Source organism: Quercus lobata, chromosome 12 (genome assembly GCF_001633185.2).
Source record: "Quercus lobata isolate SW786 chromosome 12, ValleyOak3.0 Primary Assembly, whole genome shotgun sequence".
Lineage (NCBI taxonomy): Eukaryota > Viridiplantae > Streptophyta > Magnoliopsida > Fagales > Fagaceae > Quercus > Quercus lobata.
The window spans coordinates 18,384,580-18,406,733 of record NC_044915.1 but is presented as its reverse complement, the minus strand read 5'-3'; the positions used below and the strand labels follow the sequence as shown (position 1 = coordinate 18,406,733).

General features: G+C 35.9%; 1 protein-coding gene and 1 pseudogene across 1 annotated transcript; one reads left to right on the top strand and one right to left on the bottom strand.

The window, feature by feature from the left end:
* Window positions 1-4,842: 4,842 nt before the first annotated feature.
* LOC115970333 (putative nuclease HARBI1) lies at window positions 4,843-6,087 on the bottom strand. The gene has a single exon (XM_031089981.1). It carries the CDS (start codon window positions 6,085-6,087, stop codon window positions 4,843-4,845), a length of 1,245 nt encoding a protein of 414 aa, XP_030945841.1.
* A 6,353-nt stretch (window positions 6,088-12,440) lies between these two features.
* LOC115972232 lies at window positions 12,441-15,026 on the top strand (annotated as a pseudogene).
* The last annotated feature ends 7,128 nt before the right edge of the window (window positions 15,027-22,154 follow it).

The following is a 22,154-nucleotide window of genomic DNA, read 5'->3' as shown; positions in this document are numbered from 1 at the left end:
TGTGCAAGCTCCGAATCCACGGACTCCTTCTTTCTTGGATTCACCACCAGATACAAGCACACCTACTTGTGTTTTCTTTAAACTTCAATGGCAGCAACTGAATTGATCATCAAGGCGTAGATAAATCTTCTCTTTAAAAACCCTAAGTTTGTGTAAAGGAAAGCTCCTCTAGATCTCACAAGAGATTTACACAAACTGCAATTATGAGCAACACTAAAACGTGACTAGGGTTTGCCTTTTATACTTAGGACAAATAAGAAACCCTAAAAACGTTTTAAAACACTTAGGGCTAAGTTGGACAAATCTGCAGAAAATCATTCTGCCTAAGTTTCGATCGATCGAGCCAGGCCGAAAGGCACAATGCTTTCCTGCTTTAACTCGATTCCAACTTTACATAAATGCACAACTTTGAGCTAGTCTAAAACACTTTTAAAACATTGTTTTGATCATGGTTTGCCAACAATACAAATTAGAGTTCTAAATACATAAAATCCTAAGACTTTAGAACCTAACACTTTCACCATTGGTTATACCTGCCAATGTGTGGTGGGTTCTACGTTTTCTGGAACGTACAAAATACAAAGAAGATCAAATTGATTTTTAAAAATCGAAGAAAGTCTATATATTCAAAGTGTATAGTTTAGGTTTTTCTCAACAAACAAAAAAAAGGGTGTAAAGTTTGGTAGGAATAGAATTGAGTCGTTTCAGTCCAAAAAAAAAAAGGGGGAATTGAGGAGATTACGCCAGCCAAAAGTTATTCAACTCCACTCCATGGAATTGGCTCAAAAGTCAAAAGTCTATTGACTTTGTATCCAAAAAAAAGTCTATTGACTTTTTATTTATTTTTAACTTGAAATAATAAGAGTAGGACCTATTGAGATTGAACCAATTTGATTCAAAGAAATTAACGTGGACTTGCCATCCTGGGTCAAGACACCCAGAGGAAAGGCATGGTTCGATAATTTGAACTTTCTTTAGGGTCGACGGACTTTATAAGTAAAAGTTGGAAAGATCTACCCTCCATGACCTGGTCAATCCTATAGAAGAATTTTTTGTTTTTGTTTTTGTTTTTTGGGTGAAAAGGAATGGATGTGTAAATGGAGCACATTGTGGTTTTATTTATTTTCTTGGCTTAATTGCAAAAAATGAAAGCAAGTCTATTTGGGCAGTGGTTTAAATGCTAATTAATTACGTGTTAGTGAAATTATTTTGGAACTGAACTATATACTTTACAAGTATAAGTTTTTGTAAAGTGAGATAAAGGCTAATGTTTAAGTCTTTAGGAGGAAAAAAAAAAAGTCTTTAGGAGAGATTTTTACATGCATATACATATAGGTTATATTAGAATGAGATTTCTCTCAGATCAAAATTTGGAACCTCAACAATTGCAAGTACAAACGTTGTGTGCGCACGCGAGTGTATATATATATATATATATATATATATTTGGTTATTGTGGACACATTAGTTTATAACATTTACGTAGTAAAATTTGTAATCTTCCTAATACTTAAAAAGATTGTAAGATTTATTTGTAAGATTGGTAGCATCACTCTTTCATCTATATATTATTACATTTATTGGGTCCTTACTTTGTCTAGTCCATGGCATTTTGTGTTTTGACTAAATTATAAATTACACCCTTAAAATTTGGAGTAAATTTGATTTTTTTTTTTTTTATTGAGAGCCATTCCATCCATGCTTGTGCTGATGTGTTCATTAAGTGTCACTTCAACTCAATACGATGTAGTTTTAATTTATCAAAACTACCTTGTTTTATAGCTCATCATATATTTTGCATTTAACTTGATATAATAATTACTTTAATTTATTTTTTTCACTTTTTTCTTACTAGCTGATGTCCTACACAGTGTGCACGTAAGCCTTTAGTTCATTTTGAAAAATATTTCAGAAAATATTTTTGATTATATTATATGTAAGGACACGTTTTGCAGCCCAAGCCCAAGATGTATGGGATATTGGCTCAGTGAGCCCAGTACAATAAATTTGTAGAAAGTGGGTCAAAGAACTAGGCCTAATGAATTTGACAATGGCTAGTATGGGTTTAGAGGATCATCAAGCAAAAAACAAGGAACATAAAGCTGAATGAATTCCCTGTTCGAGGAGGGAAGTTTCTCATATAGATCAAAAACAGTTTAGTACAAATATAATTTTGATTGCTACAATATTCTTTGTCTATTTTTTCGATCCCTTCCTCATGGAGGATCTCTTAAATTATATAGCTCCCTTTAGACCATCTTAATCCTCTACTTGTTGATTATTTGAGCCCTTACTTGAGTACCTGTCCTTTCAGACACCCTCTTTGACTTTCTGTGAGTTGTGGTAGCTAAGGCAACACTGTTCAAGGGTCTTCTCCACATAAATGTGACCAAAAAAGTAGCTGTAGTGCATTCAATGCGGTGGTAGCAACTTTCTTTTAGATATTTTTGGGTTCCCCTCCTTCTCATATGTTCATAATGCACGTCTCTATTACTAGAGTTTCTTGGAAGGTTACCCTGATTGTAGGGATACATATTTGAGCTGTATTTATTATATCCGAGGAGGAATCCCTCCTCGGACTACCTTCCACTCCTTCCTTACTTATGAGACTTTGAATTGGAATCACCCATAACTATTTATTTCTCCTTGGACCATTCATGTCCTGGGCTAAGTCTCAAGGCCCAATATACAATTTGGGCCCTTAACCCTACATTAAACATTATTGATTGTATTTGGAACTTTAATTTTTTTAATTGTATGTCACTAAAATGAGTTAAAAAAATGTGAATGAAAGGTTAGATATTACATTGTCTTTTTTATATTCTTCATACTTGCAAAATGTTAAAATGATTAATGATCAGTGATTATTTATTTATTTATTTATTTTTTTGTAAAATATTAGATCAAATAGTAAATAACATTTGATTCACACAACTAAATATAAATGTTTGATAATATGGAAGGTAAAATGTAGAGAATTCTCAAGGAATGTGCCACTTGTGAAAACCTTAGACCACTATGAATAAGGTTTGTGCTTTTTTTTTTTTGTAATATATATATATATATATATATATTACCAAAAAAAAAAAAAAAACTCATAGTTCTATCATTAGGGCACTTTAAAGTCTAGACTTTTAAATAGGATAATGTAGTTGGTAGCCCTAGGGCTCTTTTTATCTATTTAAGGGCATTGTAGTCTCCAAGGAAATTCAGTTTTTCAAATTAGTAAAATTTTAGAGTAGTTTTCTTTTATTTTTATATTGGATTACAAAAATTCTCATTCTGGATTCAAGGGTTATTTTCTTGAAGTAGATGTGATATGCTTTCATTGGCTTTCCACTTACATTAGTTCATCAAGTGGACAAGGCCATTGATGTGAGTTGGACTTATGGCTACGATTGATTTCATAATCTCATTGCATTTCGAAATTTGACAAGATGGTTAGGTTTTGAAGTCTTTTGGGATTGTGCCTTGGTGTTTCATGTCCTTGATTTGGATCTTGACGACCCAGTTCATTTTGTAACATTGAAGGTTTTTCCAGTTGCATTGGTTCAACTTGATCCACTCAAGACTATCGAAGTTTGTTATGTGCTTCTTTAAAAGGTTCATCATCACGGCGTTGTTCGAGTGAACATTGTTGGGAGACAAGGACAAAACAACGAGGACAGGGCTCAAAATGATCGACATGACCCAGATGCTTATGCTTCTAGGTTGCCACAATTATTTTCTTGAGAAAATCTCAATCTTGTCGATTGCGGTGGTGGTTTGAAGGGGCTTGGGTATTGTATGGAGTGAAAACACTATATACCTTTTCCTCTTTCATCATTCTCTTAGAGCATCCATATCCGGATCTCATATCTCATCTTATTTTACCATCCCAAAAAGCTACTTTATCAATTATACCATACCATTTTACAATACACCCAACATCCCAAAACTCTATTATTTTACCATCTTATTAAAATATTATTTTTTTAATCTTTTTTTATTATTACTTTTCCGACCGTCATTTTTTTTCTTTTCAAATTCAACTATTCCCGGCTTTTTCAAATGCTTGCATTTCCAACGGTCATCCTGCCAGTTTTTTTTCTTTTCAATTTCTTTCCAATTTCAATTTATTTCCAACTATTTCAACAACTTGCCAATTTTTTTTTCAATTTATTTCCAACTATTTCAACAACTAGCAATTTTTTCTTTTTCTTTTTTGAGAAAGAGCCTGCCAAATATCAACGTACTCAAATTTGCCAACTTTAAAAATTCACATACATATATATTCCATCAAACCTGTCAAATATTGATGTAAAATCCACGTACATATTTATAGATGCATCCTGTTAAATATTAATGTATTCAACCTGCCAATTTTAATGATCCAGATACACACACACACACACACATATATATATATCTATAGAACCTGCCAATTTTTCATTTTTTTTTTGAGAAAGAACTTGCCAAATATTAATTTACTCAAACTTGCTAACTTTAAAAATCAACATACATACATATAAATGCAACCTGCCAAATATCAATGTACTCAACCTGCCAACTTAAAAAATCTACATACATATATATATACATACAACCTGCCAAATATCAATGTATTCAACCTGCCAATTTTTAAATTCCACATACATATATATACATGCAACCTGACAAATAACAATGTACTCAACCTACCAACTTTTATAATCCACATACATATATATAGATACAATCCACATAGTTTCTCAAAAAAAAAATACAATCCACATACATAACTATCAATGTTGTCTTTAGAAGACTCGTACATATATCAAATTACAATAAAACCCCACATGCATAGCTCACACAGTTAAGTTCCTACAACTCCCCTTGTAATTGCCATAAATGTTCAATGAGGTCTAATTGGAGTTGAGAATGAATTTTATGGTCTTGAATACATTGATGGGTTTCAATGAACTCTGTAAATTCATTTGTGTTCTCCCGTGACAGTTGTATAGTAGGATTGTCATCAATTTGCTCATAATCTACTTCCACTGCTTCATTTACATCTCGCTCATCCTCAATGATCATGTTATGAAGAATTACGCATGCTTTCATGATGTCTTGGAGCGTTTCACTATAGAAAAATCTTGCAGGCCCACGCACAATTGCGAATCTTGCTTGAAGCACTCCAAATGCACGCTCTACATCCTTTCTATTCGCCTCTTGAGCTTTTGCAAATAATTTGTTCTTATGTCCTCGTGGAGATGGAATTGTTTTAACAAATGTTGACCACTTCGGATATATGCCATCGGCAAGGTAGTATCCCATTGTATACTCATGGCCATTGATTAAGTAATTAACTGTAGGAGCACGTCCTTGTTCGAGCTCAGAAAATATAGGAGACCGTTCTAATACATTAATGTCATTATTTGACCCAGGTAACCCAAAAAATGCATGCCATATCCAAAGATCAAATGATGCTACTGCTTCCAAAACAATGGTTGGCTCACAAATGTGACCAGAGTACTGACCTTTCCATGCAGTCGGACAATTTTTCCATTTCCAATGCATGCAATCAATGCTTCCTAGCATCCCTGGAAATCCACGTCTTTTCCCATTGACTAAAAGTCTAGCAATGTCTTCATTGTTTGGGGACCTTAAGTATTCCTTGGAGAAAATATCAACCACCGCTTGAACAAATTTTTTCATACTTTCTATTGCAATGGATTCTCCAATCCGCACATACTCGTCCATAAAATCAGCTGCCACTCCATACGCAAGTATCCTAAGTGTAGCTGTTATCTTTTGAAGAGAAGATAAACCGAGCCTTTGGGCATTATCTCTTTTTTGGATAAAGTAAGGTTCATAAGTTTCCACTGCAGATTGAATATGGAGAAAAAGAGACCAACTCATCCGAAATCTCCTCCGAAATAAATTAGGAGGATATACTGGTGTGTCGGCAAAGTAGTCGAGATAAAGTCTTTTATGGCCTGCCAAACGATCACATTCGATATACCGACGACGTTTACGTTGTGATGTTGAACCCTTAAGAACTCGCCTCATTATCTCATCCTCATCTGAGTTGTCCAAAAGCAATTTGTGAAGCCTAGAGCGACCCATGGAGACAACCTTGAAGATAACAGTGTTAGGAAATTATCACAATTATTGCAAAGCAAGCAGAGATTACATTATGGAAAGGGAACAAGTAGATATATTATTCAATAAACAAAGCTTAAAATCTGTCAAAGCAAAAGACCCCTGGTAAAGATTGATAAGACGTAAAACATATAGTTGATACCACTATTGTATATGCTAAAGATTGATAAGAAATAAAGCAAAAGTCCCCAAGGCTCATAATCTTCTCCTTCAGCACTACGAACTAGAACCATGTATTGTATATGTTGTAATGTTAAATAGTCAAGTATGTTTAACAACCACCAATGTAGGAAGAAATTCTTAAGACACCACCTTTGATTCGGCAAGCAACTAATACGCATATGGGACAGAAACCAATGACATGAAAGACAACAAAGAGTCCAAATCCCAATCATTCATAGGTCTTGAATTTTTTTTTTTTTTGAGAATGAGGTCTTGGTCTTGAAAAATTCTATTGCCAATATTTAAAGCAGCCCACATACACTTCTTGTGTACATGGGTTGAGATGTTACTCTTTTATTTATTTATTTATTTTAATACAGTAGGATTTAAAGAAAGCAAACCAATCATACTTATCCCAAAAAGAAAAAGTAAAAAAGCAAACCAATCACAAACTCATTTCCAAAAACATGATGGTCTAACAGTTGTTTCCTGACTATAATTAGTACTTACACAGTTACACCCTTAATCAAAGAAAATGTCAACATTGAAATTTAAAAACTCTAGTATGCAAGCAATCATGAGCCCCAAAGGATGCTTAATAACTACCACAACAATTAAAAGGCATGGTATATACACAAAGCATCTAGGCATAATAAGGCCTACTCAGAGCCTAAGACAACTGATCAACCCTATTCCAAGTTTCCAACACCAAAAAGACATTGTCATAATATATGCAGCAATACTGGAAGGCTGGAACTATCAAATGTGTAAGTTTCATAACAACATGGCATGATGAGAAAATAGTTAAATATTCCAGAAGACACCGAATAGTCCAGCTTCTCTTATATGTAGGTAGAAATTATCATACTTGACTATTTAACAGAACTAGACGAAACCCAACTCAATATACACCCTCCTGATGAATTAGGATTAAATTCAGTTTAAGCCAACACAATGAACCTAAGGGACCACTTGTATTGTGGTTTACTCTGAATTTGAAATGTAGCCATCCAAATAAAGCATTTGATCTCAAACTAACAAATGAAGTTCATAACAAGAAAGGTTATAGTAGAAAACTGCATATGTGTGTGTATGTGTTTTGTAGCTTAATCTGAAATAACCAAGCAATTGGATCAGTATACAAGTTGCTCAATTACTGCACTTGTCTAAATTTAAATGGTGATACCAAATAAATTTATTCGAGACAAAATAAAAAAGCATTAGAGTGTGAGAGACTTCTTATATATTTTCAGCTTAATCCAACTAAGCAGTTGGACCAAGTGTAAGTTACTTCACTTAATACATACAAATTACAGTAAATTAAAATTTGGAATCCAAGAGTGAAGATTGCAATTGAAAAAGCCACCAGCTCAATTTGATGGTACCAAACATTTGGAGCACTTCAAATCTAGCAATTACGAATAAAGGAAAAATCAATTAAGTTTATTCTCAATATAATGACCATAAAAGAATTTAAGAGAGTCAGAGAGAAGATTTTAAGCTCAAGCTAACAATATAGACTCCATTATCCTGAAACCCTTCAGCATACAAGTTTTTCAATCTTATTATAAGCAAAAATGAAACCCTTCAGCATAACAATATAGACTCCATATAATCAATCTTATTATAAGCAAAAATACATCATCAAACATAGAAAGGACATAAGTTTTTCATATAACCAAAAATGATGTGATTACATAAGTGGCACAACCTACTGCCAATTGATCAAATTGGAACAATACATCATCTACATGTTCCAAACCTACGCTTAAAATAAGTCACTACCAAAATAAGGTTGAAACAAAATATCATTTACATATGCCAAACCCCAACCCATATATAATTTACTACCAAAATATAGTTATGACAAGACATCATCTCCTTGGGTCAAACCCAACTATTTACTCTAATTGTTGTCTTGCAAGGATTTGATCCTTGAGATTTTCAAAATAAAGTCTTTCTTTGTCATTCATGCCACTTGTATCCAAGGTCATTATTCTTCCCTCCTCCCTAATAGTTTCAAGACGAAGCTTTTCATTTTCAATATCAACTCTATGCGTCTCCCTACTAGTTTCAAGACGAAGCCTTTCCTTTTCAATACCAGCTCTTTCCTTTTCAATATTATCTCTTTGCGCATCCACTCGAACCTTATCCGCTTTGATGCGAAGAGCCTCATTGTCTTGTTCATGTGATTCTTGCATATATTGCATTTTTTTCGCCAAATAATCCTCAAAACCCTTATCACCATCTGTTCTCTTTCGCTTACACTTTTTGGCTTTTCTGCCAATTGGTCTCTCTACCACCATTGTGTCATCATTATTACTACAAACTTGATCAATTGAACTTGGAGTTTGAGGGAGCCCCTTTGATCTTTCCTTAGGCATAATCCACTTTGGTTGGTTCTTCAACACAACCCAACAATGTTCAAATGCAAAAGCTGATTTTTTGCCGGTTGTTGGAGCTGGTGAAACTTTATATAGTTCCTTTGCTTCTTTCAACTAAATTTAAAAATAAAATAAAATAAAATAATTAGTGTCTTGAAACTATTCGGAAATTATTATTGTGACACCATTGCAATATAATTTATATCTTATCCTCGTAAGTCTCACCACTTGGATTTCGGGCTTCAATTTTAGCCATGAACCCAGCAAACCTATTTGTCTCCCTATTAATATTTCCCCATCGACTTTGGAGGGAGGAAGCAGAACGTGTGGTTCTGTAAGTATTATTCTTGCAAAAGTATTGCCAAATTTTCTTCCAAATTTTTTCAATCCTTTGGTCAGTACCTTACACGGCATCCACGCTAGTGTTAAGCCATGCAGAGACGAGGAGGTTGTCCTCATCTACACTGAAGTTGCCACCACGTTTTGTTGGATTAGGGGTGACAATTTCAACTTTCGGACAAGACTCTTGGCCATGCATTGAAGTATTTTGAGACTCACTTAAAAATGGTGCCAGAAAATCATCATCCATTTGTGAGATATTTGCATATTGTGTTATCTCTTCTTGTGTATCCATCCCTTTTAAATAAGGAACTTAAAACAGTTAGTGTATGAAGTCAATTAGAGCCAACTCACAAAGTCCAAGAGTTCAAGTATTTGTGATAAGTGATTACTACAATTAGAAATACAAACTTAACCAAATCTACAAGACTTCAAAGCCTTCACATATTACGATTGGTGGCAACTTTTCATGTATAGCAACATCCTACAATATATGTTGACAACTCGTAGTCAAAACAATATATGTTGACAGCTTACTCTGCTAGACTCACAGCTTGAATAATCATGCATGGAGAAAAAGACTAGTCATTTATTTATTTATGTTGATACTCCACTACTCATTTATTTATTTGTTTGTTTGGTTTTCCTTCCTTTTAATTTGGGAACTAAACCCTCTTATCATCGGGACAATCAATAACCTCTAAGATAGAGAGAGAAGGAAAGTGGGTGGATTTGCTATATAATTCCTTAATGTAATCCTCCTATAGCTCCCATAGTTGTTAGGTTGGTGTATCAACTATCAACAATGAGAATACTGATTGGAAAGCGAACAATCCGTGCATTACGTGCAGTAAGTTTGCCAAATATAATCCAATAATCAATCTATTTCGACTATATATACAACAGTAATTTTTTGTTACAGAAATACAAGCCCTTTACACAGCCAAATATTAATATATATTCTCTGCAAAAATATACTCTCTACAAACACAGCCCATACATGGCCAACATGTACAAATAGAAATCAAATAAAACCCTAGAGTTGAACACAACAAAAACCACTGATAGAACCTTTGTATACAACATATTAATTTGTTGAAGAAAAAATCAGTAAACAAGAACACTGATTATCTAATAAAATTGGGATTTTGATCAAATTGGGATTTTGGTAATTGAAGTTGAACCTGAGCAAACATTCTGAAGATGCTAATCCGACAGCAAGCAAAAACCCCTCGTGATGAAGTTGAATCCCACCTCTGCAAACATCAACAGCAATTCTTAGATCAAAATCCAAACACAAACACAAGCTTAATCCCCCTTTTTCTTGCAGAAAGAGAAAAGAAACACAAACACAAAAACTCGAACATGGATCAAAACCCACCTAGTAAATTGCTTTGATTTTGATTTTGATTTTGATTTTATTTGAGAGACCGACGGAGCTTCGGTGAATTGGCAGAGGCTTGGTGATTCGGACAGCGGCTTGGTGATTGGAGAGAAAAGCAAAGCTTGGTGATAGTGAAACGGATTTGGAGATGGGTGAGGGTGAATCGATAGGGGCAGAGGCTTGGTGATTCGGACAGTGGCTTATTAATCGGAGAGAAAAGCGAGGCTTGGTGACAGCGATGGCTTGGTGATCGGAGAGAAAAGCGAGGCTTGGTGAGACAGCGGCTTGGTAATCGGAGAGAAAAGCGAGGGAAAGAGAAAAGCTTGATGGTGCGAGAGAGAGCAAAACTCGGTACTGTAGGAAGAGTGAGAGAGAGGGGTTGAACGGACTGTGTGCTATTAAAATAAATTTTTTTTGGATGGCATAGCGCTACAGTGCGATCTCATATGTGAGATCGCACTGTAGCACTATGCCAAAAAATTTCGGCCGGTCCCAGATATAGCCATCCAATTGCTAGAGTAATTTGGGCCCAAATGCCAAATATACTTTACAATTTGGCATTTGAGAAGCCCACTATTGATGCTCTTAGAAAAGATGATGAGAAGGTTCTTCCTTTGCCTTTGTAAAGTGAACTAGTGAAGGGAATTATAATCATCTCCTCTCTCTTTAGGGAGATTCCTCCTGCCTTTCTAAATAATATATCTTGGGGTAAATACAAAAATTATCCTTGAAATTTGAGTTAATGCCAAGTATTACAATTTTGTTTTTCCAAAAATGTTCTAGTTTCTCCTTAAACACAATCATCCCTTAACATCATTTAAAAATGTCCCTGCTCCTTCTGTTTAATCCTTCTCCATTTCTAAAGGCTATTATCTATCATTGCTACCCAAACACTCCTTTATGGATATATTTGTTAGAATAAAGTTTAGCTACAAAATTGGTTGTAGTTTTAGGCTACAACCTTACTCAATAAAATAAAAATTATTACATATTTTGAAAATTTAACCGTTAAATTGCATGTTCTTTACTCTTTTAATATACATGTCAAATTTTATGTTAATAAGATATTATTTACTATATGATTTATAAGTTTATATTTTATGCATAATTTTAAACTACAAAAACTTGCAATTTAAACAGTTTATTGATAGCATAGCTATTGATCTTTAATATTATAGAAATTTTGCAAACATGAAGTTTATAAGAAGAAGATATAACCCAATGATAGATTTGTCAAAATTCAATTCCAATGAAAAAATATTGAGTAAGATTGTAATTTTAGGCTATAACCAATTATGTAACTAAACTTTGTTCTAATTATTATAATGCAATCAATGTGAGACATTTATGGGCAAAATAAGTTGTTGGAAAAAGTAAAGGACTTACAGCAAAAAAAAAAAAAAAAAAAAAAAAAAACTTTCAAATTGTGTGAAGTGTTGTTTGCGCTTTAGAGACTAGAGAGTAAATAAGATATTTTTGAAAAGTCTTTGTAGTACTGAATAATTATATTGGCCCAATCAAGATGATTTTTGTATTTTACCCAAATAAGTGAAAGTTCTTCAAACTTCAAATGGGATGAACAACTCGGACAATGTAGAAATAATTGAAATGTTGGGAGGGGTAAATAATAAATATCAGCCATGCATAAGGACATCCCGTGTTTCTAGGATGACCAGATGATAGACTTTGAATATACACACACGCAAAGACTTTTCATTCCACTAAGAAAGAGACTTTGGTGATTGATTCTTTTTCCAATACATGTGTTATGCAGATTGACTTTTCATCACACTAGAAAGATTTACTCGTTTAGCAAAATAAAGAAAGATTTTTAATTTTTACTCAAGTGTATGGTTCTATTACTATCGGGCCTTGTAGCTCAAGTGCTACCCGATTCATTCACCGCGTAACCGTCAGTATGAGATTCCGTCAGTATGAGATTCTATCTTCCGCAATAAATAATTATCAAAAAAAAAAAAAATTGCTGTTCTAAACACTTTAAAAAAAAAAAAAACTCGGCACTTTTTACAAGGCACCCAGATATTAGACCATGTTTCTACGATATTTTAATTGACTATTTATGGAGCTGTATTAGTCATAAACAGAGAGAACTAATTAACTATTGTCCAGCAATGGCAAGTCTCTTGTTTTTCCTTCTCTTAGCAATTTCCACTACCGAAGCTCAACAAGGGGAGTCCAATGTAAACCTTGGCTCTTTTTTAACACCTACCACCAATTCTTCATGGCTGTCACGCTCTGGTCTATATGCCTTTGGCTTCTACCAACAAGCCAATGGCTATGCTGTTGGAGTTTTTCTTGCTGGGATTTCTGAAAAAACAGTAGTCTGGACAGCCAACCGGGACAATCCTCCAGTTCTCGCTGATGCTACATTGAATTTCACAACCGATGGTAGACTCATCCTGCAATCGGCACAAGGCAAAGAGACGAACATTGCCAGTCCTTCTGACAGTGCAACATCGGCATCAATGCTTGATTCAGGAAACTTTGTTATCTATAATTCTAATAAGGAGATTATATGGCAAAGTTTTGATAACCCAACCAATACCCTTTTACAGGGTCAGCGCCTCAGAGCTGGAAATGAGTTGGTTTCGAGTGTTTCAGAATCTGACCAATCGGCAGGAATATTTCGTCTGGAAATGCAAACAGATGGACGCCTTGTGCAGTACCCAGTGAGAACGCCTAACACAGCTGAATATTCTTATTGGGCTTCAGGTACCGGTGGACAAGGTGATAATGTTTCACTGTGTCTTGATGATGATGGCCATCTCTACTTGCTCAATTCCACTGGCACAAAACATAAGAAATCTGACTGGAGGTGGATATCCAACAAAAGATACAATCTATCTAATGAGAATTGATGCCGATGGGATCTTCAGGCTATACTCGCATAATTTGGATAAGAATGGAAATTTCTCAGTCATATGGTCATCTTCCTATGATAAGTGTGACCCTAAGGGCCTGTGTGGTCTCAATGGGTTCTGCACTATTAATGATCAAGATGCTGATTGCTTATGTCTTCCAGGATTCACAAGTGTTAACCAGGGTAATTGGAGTTCAGGTTGTGAAAGGAATTTCACTGCAGAAGGTTGCAAGAGCAAAGACGGAAATATGAAATATATATCATGCAACCAGTACCTAATACTGTATGGGAAGATAATTCTTTTGCTATTCTATCAATATTGATCAAAGAGGATTGTGAAGCAGCATGTTTGGAGGATTGTAATTGTGAAGCTGCTACGTACAAAGATGGAATTTGCCGAAAGCAAAAGCTTCCATTGAGATTCGGAAGAAGAGTACTAAGTGATTTAAACATTGCATTCATCAAGGTAGTATCTACTTCCACCATAAATAAAACTGAGCCCATGGGACGAGAAAAAAAGTCTGGAAAGAACATATTGATTCTGGGCATCTCACTTGGTGCTTTTGGACTCATTATGTCAGTGATTTCTGGAATTGCATTTTATAGAAATCGTGTTTGGGCATATAAAAGGCTTTCTAATAGTGGGAAATGTTGGTACAGGCATGGATGTTTCTCCAAGATCATTTACTTATTCTGATCTTGAGAAAATGACTAATGGTTTCAAGGAAGAGCTGGGTAGAGGATCATCTGGGACCGTTTACAAGGGAACAATATGGAATGGTCAGAAGATTGTAGCCGTCAAAAGACTAAAGAAAGTGTTGAGAGAAGGGGAAAAAGAGTTTCAAACCGAGATGAAGGTTATTGGGAGAACACACCACAAGAACCTTGTCCGTTTGCTGGGGTATTGCCATGATGGAGAGAATAAGCTTTTGGTTTATGAGTACATGAGCAATGGCTCACTTGCAGATATACTCTTCAAACCAGAAAAACAACTTTGTTGGAATGAAAGAGTAGAAATTGCCCGCAGCATAGCAAAAGGAATTCTCTATCTCCATGAAGAGTGTGAGTCACAAATCATTCACTGTGACATCAAGCCCCAAAACATACTCATGGATGAATATAGGTGCCCAAAAATCTCTGACTTTGGATTGGCAAAGTTGCTAAAACCAGACCAAACCAATACCAATACAGGCATTTGAGGAACAAAGGGGTATGTTGCACCAGAGTGGCATCGAAACCAGCCAGTGACAATCAAAGCAGATGTATACAGCTTTGGAATTGTGCTGTTAGAGCTTATATGCTATAGAAAGAGTGTTGATTGGGATCTTCCAGAAGAAGAGGCCATTCTTGAGGAATGGGCATACTATTGCTTTGAGGCTTGTGAGTTAAGCAAACTAGTAAGTGATAAGGACGTTGATAAAAAACAATTGGAGAGAATGGTTAAAGTAGGACTCTGGTGTGTTCTTGATGAGCCATCCCTTCGTCCTTCGATAAAGAAGGTTCTACTAATGCTTGAAGGGACTGTAGATATCCCAATCCCTCCAAGTCCCACTTCTTTACTTAGTACTATATAAAACGTGTTTGTATTTTTATTTTGTTTTTTCATAAGAAAAGTTATTGAGGGTATTTGAGCTGGATATGTCCCTCCATTAGATAAGTAAGTGTTAGCATATATTTAGCTAGTGTTAAGGCCATTGGCAAAATGTGTTTGTACTTGTATCGATTTCAAAACCCAAATATGGGGCGGTTTGGAAGAATAATTTGCACAACAATATTGTTGATTTCTTTCATGCTAAATTCCCACTGTATAATTGAATATCGGACTATCTGTACTTTAAATGCTAAATTTATGTATATACCAATGGCCCTTGGCTTGATGACCCCTATTTTTGGGGCTCAAACTAGGGAATGACTCCACAGTCGTCCCACTTCCATTGTGAGGGAAAAAAAATGTCGCTAAAAGGATGAAATCAATCGCTTGTTTTTCCTCTCTCAAGAGTCAAGACAAGTGGGAGGGCCAAAGGGGGTATTTGAACCCAAATTCTGTTTATTGGAGAGACTGAACGGTGGCACTGGCATTGAGTCACAAAACTATATTTTGTTAATTAAAAAAGTATTTGCATTCTCTCGCTTTTGTTATGGGCTACTCAGATATAGGAAGCAATGGTGTTTTGTCTATTTATATCAAATTGAACAACATAGACTTAATTTGTTTGTACTTCTCTTTCGGGGTGAAAAAAAAAAAAAAAAAAAAAGAGGATCAAGAATTAACAAGGATGGAACGAACAATGACTCTGGTCAGTATAATTAAAGGATATGTTAAAATAAAAGCCTAAAAAATGTGATTAGAGCGGAAAAAAAGTTTTATTTTATTTATTTATTTTTTTTTATTTTTTTAAAATGTGAAATAAAGGATATGTTAGGAGCAAGAAAAAAAAAAAAAAAAAATCTAAAAATGTATGGAGTGGTGTGAGTTTAGTGTAGGTAATGTGTCTTGTGTTGGGAATCATGTGTGATATTTTGGAGTTTAGGTCTTGTTGGTTACGATGCAACGCGATGACAAGAAGAAAAAAAACAACGAGGGAAAGAGAAAGAAAATGCCATAGGTCCCATGATTTCCTCTAATAATCAATAATTTGATTTGGTCTTGATAATATGGAAAATGTATACTTGTTTGTACTTTCCTTCTTTTCTACTTCTTTGTTTATACTTCTCGAATGAGTTGTGTCTAACTGAATCCCATTCTTAAGTGATTTTAAGTCTAATGAACAACGAAGCTGACAATGTTGAATGAATCTGAATCGTTGGTGCGGTAGTCTTAAATATCCTTCATGATAGCAGTGTTGCTACTTGCTAGAGTTAGCCCGTATGGTGGGGAAATTTTTGTGTACTTCCAGAGTACTATAAATGCATAGGTCCCACCATGAATTTAATTAGTGGAACCCACAATTCATGTGAGAGGGGGCAGTACGCATTAATGATACTCCGAAAATACCTAATAATTTTCCTTATGTTGGGACTAACTCTAAAATTAAATACCCTGTTGCTGGGGTTAACATGTATAGTCCTATTGAAGACTAGTGGAGAGAATTTGAATATTCACGTTCACAGACTTTTTAGTCTACAAAGAAAGGGACTTAAAGAGCTCATCCAAAAAAGAGAGGAGACTTATATGAATAATTCTTTCACTACTATGCAAATCTTCAGGGGCGACTTTTCAATTCACAGAAATATATTTACTCAAGTTTAGGATTCTCTCTCACTATTCCATTCCAAACGGTTCCCATTTTTTTTTAACTCTTTACGACACCATAACTCGGCACTTTGTACACAACAAGGTATGCACATTGAGATTTATTGACTAAATATGGAGGTGGATTGAATTATTAATTCTTAAACAGGGATGGCTTGATGCATTTGGGGTCTAAGGAGAAAATTGATTATCTTGTTTTATATGTAAAATTACTATTAATTAACATGAACCATGTAGAATTTTTTTTTTTTTTTTAGTTTATAAATACAAAAAAATTTGACATAACTTTTTACATTTTTTGATGTGGCATATTGATAGTAATGAGTAAAAGAGTGATATTAGTGGTGAATCTAGTTAAAAACTAGTAAAAGTTTGCTAACTCGACTATTGTGAAAAATGTTGTGAATTTTTTGTGTGGATTGCTTTCTTTCTTTTCTTTTAGAAGTGCTATATTCACAATATTTTTCATAACAAATCTTAGGTGTTAAGTTGCTTCTTGTTTTCTATTTGAACCTACCACTAAAATTATTTTTTTTTTATCAATCACAGCCTTTAACAATCTGCTATTTAGGATTTTTTGTAAAAATGTTGTCAACATAGCATTGCTTTTTTTTATTTATTTATTATTTGATAAGAAAATATTATTTTATTTATTGGTTAATATTTCGGCTTAATTAATACTATTGGTTAAAATTTAAGGGTCTTTTTTTTCATATGGGGCCTTAAGCGGCTGCATCAGTGGCTTATACCATTGAGCCGGCATTGTTCTTAAACGTTATTGTTCACTTCCCATTTGAAACTACAGTAAAAGGAAACTAGATAGAGAAATTACTATTGTCCAATGATGGCAACTATCTTGCTTTTTCTTGTTCTCTCAACAATTTTCACTGTATTAAAAAAAAAAAAAAAGTTTCTATCTTGGCTATGGTTGGGGTTTCTCCTCCCTGCTATTTGTGGAATTTTGTCCCTAACGTTGTTTAGGTTCTTTGTACCCTCCAGATTGTTGGTCTGGTAGGACGGTGGTCTGTTCAGTGGTTGGTTTTGTTTTTGAGTCTACTCTCTAGTCTATTTTCCCTTTGTCTGTCTCTTCTCTCATGGCTACTTTGGATGAGATGTGGGCTTGCTTCTCCCTCATAAAGGAAGAGGAAGGTGGTGCTGATGTCCCTAGACAGGAAGATGAGTTGGTGTATTGTCTAGCGGGCAAGTTCCTTACTAAGCGAATGCTAAATGTCGACGTGATAGCATGGACTTTCAAGCCGCTCTGGAAAATCAGTGGTGAACTGAAGATCAAAGATATTGGAGACAACATCCTTTTATTTGAGTTTGATGACAGTATGGATCTTGAACGGATAATGGAATTCGAAACATGGTCATATGATAAAAATCTGGTGGTTTTTCAATGAGTTCAGGAAGTTGAATTGGTACCCTACTTGGAGTATACCCATAACACCTTTTAGGTACAGTTCCATAATGTACGGGTTAAAAGTCTTATGAAACCAGCGAACAAATTGGGAAAGAGATTGGTGAGGTTGTGCAAGTGGCAGATCCTGAAGATGATGGGGCTGGTAGGGAATTCTTCCGAGTGAGAATCACTATGGATATCTCTAAGCCACTCCCACGGTGTAAGAAGTTGAGGTCTGAGGGTAGGCAGTTGGGTTTGGTCGGCATCAAATATGAAAGGTTACCCAGTTTTTGTTATTAGTGTGGACGGGTAACGCATAGGAAAAGGGAGTGTGAGGTTTGGCTCAAAGGAAAAGGGATGCTCCGTAGAGATGACCAACAGTATGGTGACTGGCTTCAAGCGGAACCGTTCTGGCCTAGTCGTAAAACTGTGGCCACCATATCAGGAAGAGTGAGAACCCAAGCATCGTGGTGGAGGAAAAGTACTTCCAGAGATCAATCTAGCTCCAAGTCTGATAATGGGAAGCCGTTTAGTGAAAAGGGTGATGATGGAAACGATAATTTTTCAGATATGGAGGCAAAGAACTCAGTCTGTAATCATGAGGTGCCCAAGCCATGTTCTTCTCAGGGTGTACCAGCAAAGCAAAAGGTGATGATAGATTCGATGGTGGGTTTTTAGTGTGTCAGAAGGTTCTCAGAACTGAACCCGGTGCAGTTGGAGGAGGTGGTGGTGGGTTTGTCACTCAAGGAAAACTTCAAAGAATTCTCTATGCCCACAAACCTGGATCATTAGATCCCAAAGGTGGTTTAGGAGGCCTCTTGGCCCCTTATGGATTGCACCAACTTGGACAAAAGTCCCTCATCAACATACCCTCCTAGAACATGGAAGAAAATAGCACATGAATCAGGCACTGTCAGTTCAAATTTTATTGCCCTATCTAATAATAGATGTATTGATATTGAAATGGCTAATCCAAATGGTGGAAAAAAAATGTTGCATGGGCTTACATAATGCTTTTGATAAGGCAAATGTTAAGGTGGTTGCTGGGTCCTAGCACCACCGAGCCCAATGAGTTGCCTTAGCTGGAACTGTCGTGGGCTTGGGAACCCACAGACAGAAGATGAATTAGTTGTGTTGGTTCGCAACAAAGCTCCCAAGTTGGTGTTTTTGATGGAAATAAAAGTTGATAAAGCTTATTTGGAAAGAATTGGTAGAAAAATTCAATTTGCTAATTTGTTTGTAGTTCCTCATTAGAATACTGGTGGTGGCCTAGCCTTGTTTTGGCCTATTGATATGAATGTGGATGTGCAAACTTTTTCTCCTCGTCATATTGATGCTATTATTGATCATGGAGTTGATAACGCCTGGCAGTTCACAGGTTTCAATGGAGACCCTGAGACTACCAACCGAGAAAACTCTTGGTCTTTGCTTCGGACCTTAAGTATTCGTTTTAATCTGCCTTGGGTTTGTATTGATGATTTTAATGAGATATTGTTTATAGATGAGAAACAAGGATGGTTTGATAGACCTGAGAGACAAATGCAAGGTTTTTGTGATGCTCTAGATTTTTGTAGGCTAAAGGATATAAGTTTCAATGACTTCCCATTTACTTGGTGAAATAGACGTCCTAGTGATCAGAATACTTGGATCCGATTGGACAAGGGTGTTGCTTTAGTGGAGTGGATCTTGCGATTCCCATCCTCTCGCATCCACCATTTGGATGCATTGCATTTATACCACAAACCCCTCCTTCTTTGTTCAGATTTTGAGTTCAATAGGTTCTATAAAAAAGGCTGGCCTTTTCGCTTTGAGGCCATGTGGTTAAAAGATTCTTCTTGTGAATAGGTAGTCCAAGATGCCTGGGGGGATGTTTGTCAATTGGGTACAGTGGGGGTTTTCAACCATAAAATATCTAATTGCCAAGATCACCTCTGAGTATGGAACAGGAACTCCTTTGGTCATGTCCAAAACACCCTAAGGAAAAAGATGACAATGTTAAAGGAAGCTGAGGAAGGCGGGTCATATATAAGTGATCCCAACCGAATCCATACTCTAAGGGATGAAATTCAAAAACTTCAAGCTAAGGAGGAATGCATGTGGAAGCAAAGATCCCGCAATGATTGGCTTAAAGAAGGTGATAGAAACACTAAATATTTTCATTGCAGGGAAAATCAGAGGAACCCTTGGAACTTAATCTTGGGTTTGGAGGATGAAGATGGTAATTGAGTGGAGGATGAGGCTAGTTTGGGTAGGGTTGCTGAAAACTATTTTGCTACTATTTTTACCATCTTTAATCCTTCGTGTTTTGATCAAATTTTACATGGTATTCACCGGGTTGTTGATGAGGATGAAAATGACGCTATGGGTAGTGAGTTCCTTGCTAGTGAGGTCCAACAAGCTCTTAGCCAAATGGCCCCACTAAATACACTAGGCCGTGATGGTATGTCTCCCATCTTCTATAAATCCTTTTGGCACATTGTGGGTGAAGATGTCACTTTTGTGGTCCTCAAGGCTTTGAATACAGGTTGTGTCTTGGAATCACTCAATACTACCTTTATTTCTCTCATTCCAAAAATCAAAAACCTAAATTTATTTATTTATTTTATTTATTTATTTATTTTTGATTTTAGACCTATTAGTTTGTGTAATGTCATTTATAAATTAATTGCAAAAGTGGTGGCTAATCATTTGAAAAAGTTTTTGGCAGCTTCGATTCCAAACTCCCAAAGTGCTTTTCTTTCGGGTAGGCTCATCACAGACAACATCCTGGTGGCATTTGAGACACTCCACTATTTGAAGAGGAAAACTCAAGGGAAGCTGGGGTATATGGCCCTAAAACTGAATATGAGTAAAGCTTATGACCGGGTGAAATAGAGTTTTTGGAGAAAGTAATGCAACACTTGGGTCTTGAAGTGAGAATGGTTAAAATAATTATGTCTTGTGTACAAACTGTGTCCTATGCTATCTTGTTGAATGGTCAACCAATGGGCAATATCAAGCCATCTAGAGGCCTTAAGCAAGGTGACCCTTTATCCCTATATTTATTTCTCCTCTATGCTATGGGTTTACAAAGTTTAATTCACCAGGCTGAGGTTGATGGGAGTATTAGGGGAGTAGCTATTTGCAGGAATGGACCCCAGGTTTCTCACCTATTTTTTGCAGATGATAGTGTTTTATTTTGTCAGGCTACAAAGAATGAGTGTCAAAAGGTGCTGGATATCCTTGAGGTGTATGAGAGGGGTCTGGTAAAAAAAATAACAAGGAGAAAACAAACATCTTTTTTAGCTCGAACATTGCTCATCTCATCCAATCTCGAATCCAACATTTATTGGGAGTTCTGGTAGTTTAATAGTATGAAAAATATTTGGGTTTATCGGCATTGGTGGGGCGAGCTAAGAAAAGAAGCTTCACGTACCTTAAGGAGAGAGTCTAGAAGAAATTACAAGGTTGGAAGGAAAAATTGCTATCACAAGCAGACAGAGAGGTGCTCATTAAGTTTGTTATTCAAGCTATTCCAACTTATACTATGATTTGCTTTAAAATTCCTAAGGGGCTGATATAAGAACTTGAAGTGCTTATTCAAAAATTTTGGTGGGGGTTATTTCGGTAATTTGAGGAAGGTGCATTGGGTTAGTTGGGAGAGGCTTTGTGAGGTGAAGGAGTTGGGAGGTCTTGGTTTCAAGGAGATTGAAAAGTTTAATGATGCTCTCTTGGCCAAATAGGTATGGCGGATGATAAGCAACCTGGACTCACTTTGTTTCAGAGTGTTTAAAGCCCGCTTCTTTCCAAATTGCTCTATCCTTAAGGCCACAGAGTTGGCTGCTAGCTCATATGCATGGAGGAGCATATTAAGTGCCTGAGATGTAATCCAGAAAGGAATGGTGTGGAGAACTGGGAATGGCCAATCTGTTTGGATTAAAGAGGATAAATGGTTCCTAGCTGATACCAAAGTGGAGATGCTTATTAATAGGGACTTGGGTGTTTGGAGAACCAATGTGGTGCAGCAAAGTTTCCTTCCACATGAAATTCAGCTTATTCTGGGCATCCCTTTCAACCAAAGAAGTACTGCAAATCGGGTGGTGTGGTCCTTCACGCCTAATGGGAGTTTCTCCACTAGCAGTGCATATAAACTCCTCACTAACCTAGCCACTTCAGGTAGTGCAGGGAGTTTTGCTCTTGAGCCCCAAAAGAGTTTGGAAGGGTGTTTGGCAACTTTGAGTACCCAA